This window comes from Octopus bimaculoides, chromosome 7 (assembly GCF_046866305.1).
Source record: "Octopus bimaculoides isolate indiv1 chromosome 7, ASM4686630v1, whole genome shotgun sequence".
NCBI lineage: Eukaryota > Metazoa > Mollusca > Cephalopoda > Octopoda > Octopodidae > Octopus > Octopus bimaculoides.
This window is the reverse complement of record NC_142934.1, coordinates 30,274,134-30,282,006: the sequence shown is the minus strand read 5'-3', so window position 1 is coordinate 30,282,006 and position 7,873 is coordinate 30,274,134. Positions and strand designations below refer to the sequence as shown.

The 7,873-nt window shown below is 32.3% G+C and overlaps 2 protein-coding genes across 8 annotated transcripts in view; one reads left to right on the top strand and one right to left on the bottom strand.

Annotated features, from left to right (window-relative positions):
* The window catches only part of LOC106875830 (WD repeat domain phosphoinositide-interacting protein 2), a 133,895-nt gene extending 128,912 nt beyond the window's left edge, over window positions 1-4,983 (top strand). For both annotated transcript variants that reach the window (XM_052969624.2, XM_089355094.1), the window contains exon 11: window positions 3,275-4,983. In XM_052969624.2, coding sequence (XP_052825584.1) covers window positions 3,275-3,393 — 119 coding nt within the window. In that variant the 3' untranslated portion in view covers window positions 3,394-4,983. The remainder of the gene's footprint in view (window positions 1-3,274) is intronic.
* Window positions 4,984-7,097: 2,114 nt separating this feature from the next.
* LOC106873263 (nuclear factor NF-kappa-B p105 subunit) overlaps window positions 7,098-7,873 on the bottom strand; it is a 106,724-nt gene continuing 105,948 nt past the window's right edge. For all 6 annotated transcript variants that reach the window (XM_014920555.3, XM_052969618.2, XM_014920556.3 and 3 more), the window contains one exon: window positions 7,098-7,507. In XM_014920555.3, the coding sequence (XP_014776041.1) occupies window positions 7,397-7,507 (111 nt within the window). In that variant the 3' untranslated portion in view covers window positions 7,098-7,396. The remainder of the gene's footprint in view (window positions 7,508-7,873) is intronic.

Here is a 7,873-nt window from a genome sequence, read left to right as displayed (position 1 = left end):
AACTCTGCCAAATTTAGATTGGAGCCTGGTGTTGCCATCCGGTTTCACCAGTACTCAGTCAAATCGTCCAACCCATGCTAGCATGGAAAGCGGACGTTAAACGATGATGATGATGATGATATATATATATATATATATATATATATATATGTATATATATATATATATATATATATATGTATATATATATATATATATATATATATGTATATATATGTATGTATATATATGTATGTATATATATGTATGTATATATATGTATGTATATATATGTATGTATGTATATATATGTATGTATATATATGTATGTATATATATGTATGTATATATATGTATGTATGTATATGTATGTATGTATATATATATGTATGTATATATATATGTATGTATATATATATGTATGTATATATATATAATGTGTCCACATGGATAATGGCTCACTTGCACTAAACAGGGCTGCAAAGAGAGAGGTTTGGAGACACCTCTATGAAAGGTTGTTTAATAAAGAGAATGAATGGGAGAAAGAGAGTCTGCCGAATGTCGACCCAACAGAGGGACCAGCTATCTTAATTGACAGTACCTTGGTAGATAAAGCAATCACGAGTATAAAGACAGGGAAATCCCCCCAGCCCATTTGGAATCACTGCAGAGATGCTCAAAATATCTGGCAGTGTTGGCTATTGCCTAGTCAACCATATAGTTAACCAGGTAATACACGAAGTAGTCATACCCAATGACTGGTGTAGCAGCACCATAGTCAACTGCTACAAAGGTAAAGATGACGCTTTAGACACAAACAATTACAGAGGTATCAAGTTGTTGGACCAGGTAATGAAGGTCACGGAGAGGGTCATAGCCCAACAAATTAGGGAAAGAGTCAGTTTAGATGAGATGCAGTTTGGGTTCGTTCCAGGGAAAAGCACCAATGATGGTAAGACAGCTGCAAGAGAAATACCTAGCCAAAGATAAACCTCTGTACCTGGCTTTCGTTGACATGGAGAAAGCCTTTGACAGGGTCCCCGGATTCCTAAAAAAAATTCACGGTAATTTTTGGCCATGCGACACCAAAAACCAACGTGGGGAAAGGCACTCACGAATTTATCGGCTAGTGAGTTCAAACACTTCACCCCAAAGAAATTCTATTCCATGTGCGTCACAATAGTTCTGTATGAAAAAAAGTCCCATGTGAAGGGATTACGGTTTAACCATCCAACTTAGAGGCATCAAATATAAAATATACAGAAATAAGGGCAGGGAATCGTCAATTAGTAATAGAATTAATAATTAACAATTATGCCAAGTAGTTCAGTATGAAAAAACCTTTATCGGTAAAACCATTTATAATCATAAATATACAGGGATTAGCTTGAGTTACTTCTCCAACATACTGAAAATTAGAAATAGCAGTAAAAAAACTACTGATTCCAAGCTACAAATTTTTCTCTACACTTTCAAATTTATCAGAATATTGGGCTGAAGAGTCGGAATAGAGTAGCTTCATACTCTTAACCGTGAAACGTCGTATCCAATTAACTAAAGGCAGGTTTGTTTTTGCTTTTGCTTTTCCCTTCTGTTTTTTGTTCTATGTGTGCCATAAATATCACCATCCATTAGAGAAAAATTTGTAGTTTGGAATCAGTAGTTTTTTGACTGCTATTTCTAAATTTTCAGTATGTTGGAGAAGCAACTCAAGCTAATCCCTGTATATTTATGATTATAAATGGTTTTACCGATAAAGGTTTTTTGATACTGAACTACTTGGCATAATTGTTAATTATTAATTCTATTACTAATTGACGATTCCCTGCCCTTATATATATATATATATATATATATAGATATATATATAGATATATAAATATATGGATAATAACAACAAATGGAGCAAAACGCATGTCGATGAAAGTTCCTTTAATTCCTACATATATGTTTCGAAGCAAGTGAGGGCCATTTCACAAAAAAGAAAGGGTTGCTGGGATTATCACTTGTTTCTCATCAGGGAGAACATAATAAAACATTTAATAGCAAGACAAAAACGAAATGATGGGGTGAAATGGCACTCACTTGCTTCGAAACATATATGCAGGAATTAAATGAACTTTTATCGACATGCGTTTTGCTCCATTTGTTGTTACTATCCATATATTCTCAAAATGTATCACGTAAACTTGGTATATCAACCTGTAAATCGGCTGGGATATCTTGGTTTTTAGTGTAATTTTGCTACCCCTGGTAACTATTAACGTATTCAAATTATCGAAAGTTTCAATAACTGAGATAATATTAATACACATAAAATGATATATAAATATATATATATATAGGAGAATTTACGAAAAAAACAACAACAGACGAGGACAGGTGGTGTAAACAACAAAAGGATGTATTAGTTTAACGCTCGGGAATAGAGAAGGTCTTTAACGTTTCGAGCTATGCTCTTCAACAGAAAGAATATGGAGAAAACAAGGAGAAAAACACGGAGAAAAAAAATTGAACCAGAGTACGAAGAGACAGTAGGTGAAGGAAAGTAAAGGAAAATATAAAGATGATAAAGGTAATAAAGGAGGTTTACATTAGTGGAAAAGTTCAAAAGTTTTAGACGTCGTGGTATATTGAGGCGATTTCAAATCAGAAGATAGGTCCAGTGTAATCCGTGGGTAGGAGAGGTGCAGCCGGAGAGTGTAGAGTTCAGAATCAGAATGAAAGAAGGTAGAATCCAGAAGTTTGTATTTGATGAGTAGAGACAGGATTAGCTGGTGCGACCACGTGAGCATGTATTATATATGGGAGAATTTACGAAAAAAACAACAGACGAGGACAGGTGGTGTAAACAACAAAAGGATGTATTAGTTTAATGCTCGGGAATAGAGAAAGTCTTTAACATTTCGAGCTACGCTTTTCAACAGAAAGAATAAGGAGAAAAACATGGAGAAAAAAAATTGAACCAGAGTATGAAGAGACAGTAGGTGAAGGAAAGTAAAGGAAAATAGGTGATATTTGGCTTCAATTTGAACTCTGATTTGTTGATTTAATTTTTATTTTTCTTAATTTACCTGTTAATGATGAAGATATATTTTTTCTGTACCTTTTGACTATTGTTTATAAGTTGTTAGTTCACCTTCCAGCTGCTTTCTTCATTTGGTGAAAATTTACTCAAAATCATAAAATTATTTCTATTGTTAGCATGTTTTTTATTTTTATTTTTTTTTTTTTTCAAATTTGATCTTTCATATTTCTTGTTGAATTTAAAAACCTTACATTTATTTATTTTCAGACTCCCAGCCATACCAAGAACCAGATCAAGGGGCTGAAAGAACAGGAGACTGTCTGTCACAATATGTCGATACTTTACGCCTGCATGACGACAGTGAATTTCCACCTGTCTCTAATTAAATCAGCTTTCACTATTTTTATTTAAATAAAGAAAAGAAAATTATATATATACATATATATAATTACTATGGAATTTCAAAATCTAAAAAAAAAAAAAGTACTTTGTTTTCCTTTAATTATTCTCAAAGGATAAATTGGAAAAGAAAACTTTATCACACTACTTTTTAAGCTGCTATTACAAAAAAAAAAGTTTGTTGTCCTCATGTAATATGTCCATCTCTTATAAGTCTTTTCCAGACATTCCACCCCATTACAGAGCTTAAACCAGGTGGGAATGTAAATGTAAAGATGAAAGCTTAAGTACATTTAGTTTTATCTAGTATGTATTGAAGTGGATCAGTTAAAGAGCTAAGACATAAGAGGACTTCAGAAACACCATGCATCTGCTGCTTTCACACAAATACTTTATTTTCAATGAGAAAGAGTCATTAAGCAACCTACAGCCCTATTATTATTATTATTAATTTTATTATACCGACAATAGACATGCAATGGTTAGCAACTACATGAAACTTGATAGCCACCTTGACAACTATGTACATAAAAAGTTCTCATTTTTTGTATATTTAAAGAAATATAAGTGAAGAAGAGAACCCATTATTTGGGACAGGGCTTTATATTCACTATAACATTCAATGTCTTCAATTTAAACTCAGTCACTCCCCAACCACCAACACCATGAATTAAACTTCTTTGTTTTTGAATTGAAAAAGATGGGGTGGGGTTTCTTATTTAATTTGTTTGGGATTTTCTTTCTAATTAAAGAAAAAAAGAAAACTGTTTACCAAAATTTGTTACTTGATTAATTGCTGTTGTAATAATTCTTAGTGTTTTCCTTCATCTTTCATTGATTCACCACTTCAAGGTTATTGACACTTAAAAATTTGTCAAATCTAAATGCATTACTTTGCATCTGAAGTGGGCATCTTTAATCATCTAGATGTTTCCAGAGATAGTTTTGTCTTTTGCAATATAATAAATGGTTAAAGACAGATCTTGGCAGTTTGGTCATCTGAAGGTGCCTCATCCCCACACCTTGAAAGTCAAGTTTAATGCTACTGTTTTTTTTTTTTATTATTTTACTGAAATAGGTGGGGTGGGGGCTACTGTTTTTGTTAAGTTTTTACACCTGCCCTGTTCTTTTATTTTTTTAAAACACTAAATATATTATTTAGATTTTTTTAAAATTTAATTTCCTTTTGTTATTGTTATTAATTTCTTCCAATATATATTTTTAATATTATGGAGAAATATATGTGTGTGTGTATATATATATATATATATGTATGTGTGTGTGTGTATATATATATATATATATATATATATATATATATATAGCATGTTCTTATAAAGTTCACTATTTCTGAATGTCTTTCCTAAAATTATTTGAAGAAAAAAAAGATGTCTTGTAAATTTCAGAACAAATCATTAATCACCGACAGCAAGAATGATATGAAAACAAATAAAGCCAAATGATTGATTATCCCTAATTGAAACTGTTGACACTCTTGTTTATCACAGTTTTGTTTAAAATCATTTGGCATATCCCTCTGATTTCACAAATAAAATGGAATCTTCTTGCCTATACAATGTATACTGTTTTTATTTTCTCTCTATTCTTTGTTGCTAAACATCTACAAACAAATGCTCCTTCACCAGCTAGTTACAGTTGAACTATTTTTGCCTTTATGTTATTTTTCTTTTACATCTTTATTAAAAATGAAGAATGAAATAGCAAAAGAAAAGAAATGATTCATGCTAAAAACTGTATTATTTCTTATGTAGTCAGCCATCATTGCTGTCTTTCTTTACTTTTTATCTCCTTTTCCCAACAAGTTATAATGCACCTGAGCATTGTATACAGTAAGCTCATTATTCTTTGGTGTTTTTTTTTTTATGTCCTGATTTCAAGTTCTACTGAGGTTGACTTTGCCTTTCAACCTTTATGGTATTGGTTAACTTTTTTCTTTTTTTCTTGTAGTAAGTAGTCGTTATACCTTGCAGCCTTTTATCTGTCTTTACATTCTGAGTTCAGCTTTGCCTTTCATCCTTTAGAGGGCTGATACAATGAGTACCAATCGAACACTGGGGTACATACAATCAATTATCCCCCACCCACAAAATTTCAGGCTTTGTTCCTATAGGAGAAAGAATTATTAATGTGGCAAATTGACAGAGTGCTGGACAAAATGCTTAGTGGAATTTTGTCTAGCTTATATTTTGAGTTCAAATTATTCTGCTGAGGTCGACTTTGCTTTTTATCCTTTCAGAGTCAGTAAAATAAGTACCAGTTGAGACATTGGAGTTGATTGTAATCAACTAGCCCCCTCCTCTAAAATTTCAGGCCTTGTGTCTATATTAAAATGATTGTTACAAAATGTCCTAATTTTAAATCTCACAAATGTTGACTTTGTCTTTCCTTACAATCAATAAAATAATTACAAAGCAATTATTGAAGTTGATTCAGTCAATAGTACTACTTCCTTAAACATTTGGAGTTATTTTGTCTTTTTTTAACCAAAGTTAAAAAAGTATTTAAATTCTAAAGAATTATTCTAGTGTCTTGCTCTCTTTCTCTTATCCTCCTCCTCGGTCATCCTAGATTATTCACTATTCTCTATACTAGCTTTGGGCCCACATTAGAAGTCATTAATATTAATATTACAACTTATAAGGTAGTGAACTAGCAGAATCGTTAGAACGCCATACAAAATGCAAAGCAGCATTTTATCAATCTTTGTTCTGAGTTTAAATTTTCTTGAGGTCAACTTTGCCTTTCATCCTTTCTGGGTCAATGAAATAAGTATCAGTTGAATACTGGGGTCAATGTAATCAACTAGCCCCTTTTCCAAAATGTGCCTATAGTAGAAAAGATTATTATTAGCCAGACAAAATGCTTAGTAGCAGTCATCTATCTTTACATTTTTAGTTCAAATTCCACTGAGGTTGACTTTGCCTTTCATCCTTTCAGGAGGTCAGTCAAATACTGAAGTTGATGTAATCAACAAGCCCCCTCCCCTCAAAAACTGCTGGCCCTGTACCAAAATTTGAAGCAATTATTATTTTGTTAATTTTGACTTTTTTTTTTTTTTTTCGTTATTCAAGATCATATATTATTCTTGTCAACCTTATGTTTTTCCTCTCAAATCACAACAAAGCTGACTTGCTGTAAATATATACATACCATATTTTCCAGTATACAGGTCAAATTTTTCAGACCAAAATTTACAGCCAAAAAGAAGGGTAGGTCAATTTATACTCCAAAATGACTTAGAAGAACCAAAAGATCCATGTGAAATACAACAGGATTTGGAAAGATAGGGATGGTGTTTGAATGTTTACACTATGTACAGCCTGTATATTAGTGCTTTCTTTTCTTCTGCACACTTTCTTATATAAAAATCTTTTTGATCATATCAAGAACAGCTGAAAACAATACAAAAGTAAAGATTTATTTTCAAATGATATTTTTGTCCTGTTTTAAAACAGTTGGCTAGTTAAGATGGGATCTACATTATTCTTCTGCAGCTGGTATGAGACATTCATTAGCATCCTTTTATATTGTGGGTTTAAATCTTGCTATGGCCAACTTCAAATATCGTTTCTTCAGCATTGACAACTTCACCATACAACTGGTACCCCTCTTCCATCCCTTTCAACAGTGTGGCTTTGTGCCAATGCAAAAAAACAAAAAAAAAAAACAATTTAAAAACAAATTTTTCTTTTATTTTTTATTATATTATTGATATTACACTAACTCTCCTGCAGGCATCATGACCTGTTGTCCAACCATGAACCATATGAATCCTCAACTGAAAGTGTTGGTGTTTCAGAGTTGAAAGATAGATCTGTTTGGCATTGTTTTAGAAAGAATGCCCCATCAAAATAAACTGCAAACCTATTCATGCCACACTTTATATTTTCATGATTTTTATCCTGGACCAGCCATCTTTCATCAAAATCTAGCTTCCAATAGAAATGGGAGATTTACATAGAGCAAGTACTACTGGCCATGAAGAGTTGCAGTCCCATCCAACAAAAGCAGAGCTGCTGTATCCAACCTTCCTATAGAACACAGGCCTTCATATACATCTTGAATATATCCACCATGAGACTGAAAAATATTTAAAATTTAATTAATTACAGTGCATTCAAATTTAAACATAGAGTACAATGCAATCATATTTTTGAAGCTAAAACTATCATTGTTTTATATCTCCTTTTCCATGCTTGCATGGATCAGACAATTTGTTGAGGTAGATTTTCTGTGGTTGGATGCCGTTTCTGTCACCAACCCTCACCTGTTTCCAAGCAAGATAACATTTTCCCCATAGCCAGACATTTTTTTCATGGAAGATGGGAAACGAACATCACTTGTATGACTGTTGATCATTTACACTCGTCACATAATGTCAAGACAAAGGTACAATGAAACACATATATATCACTGTGTTGACTAGACTATCAGATGTTACACATC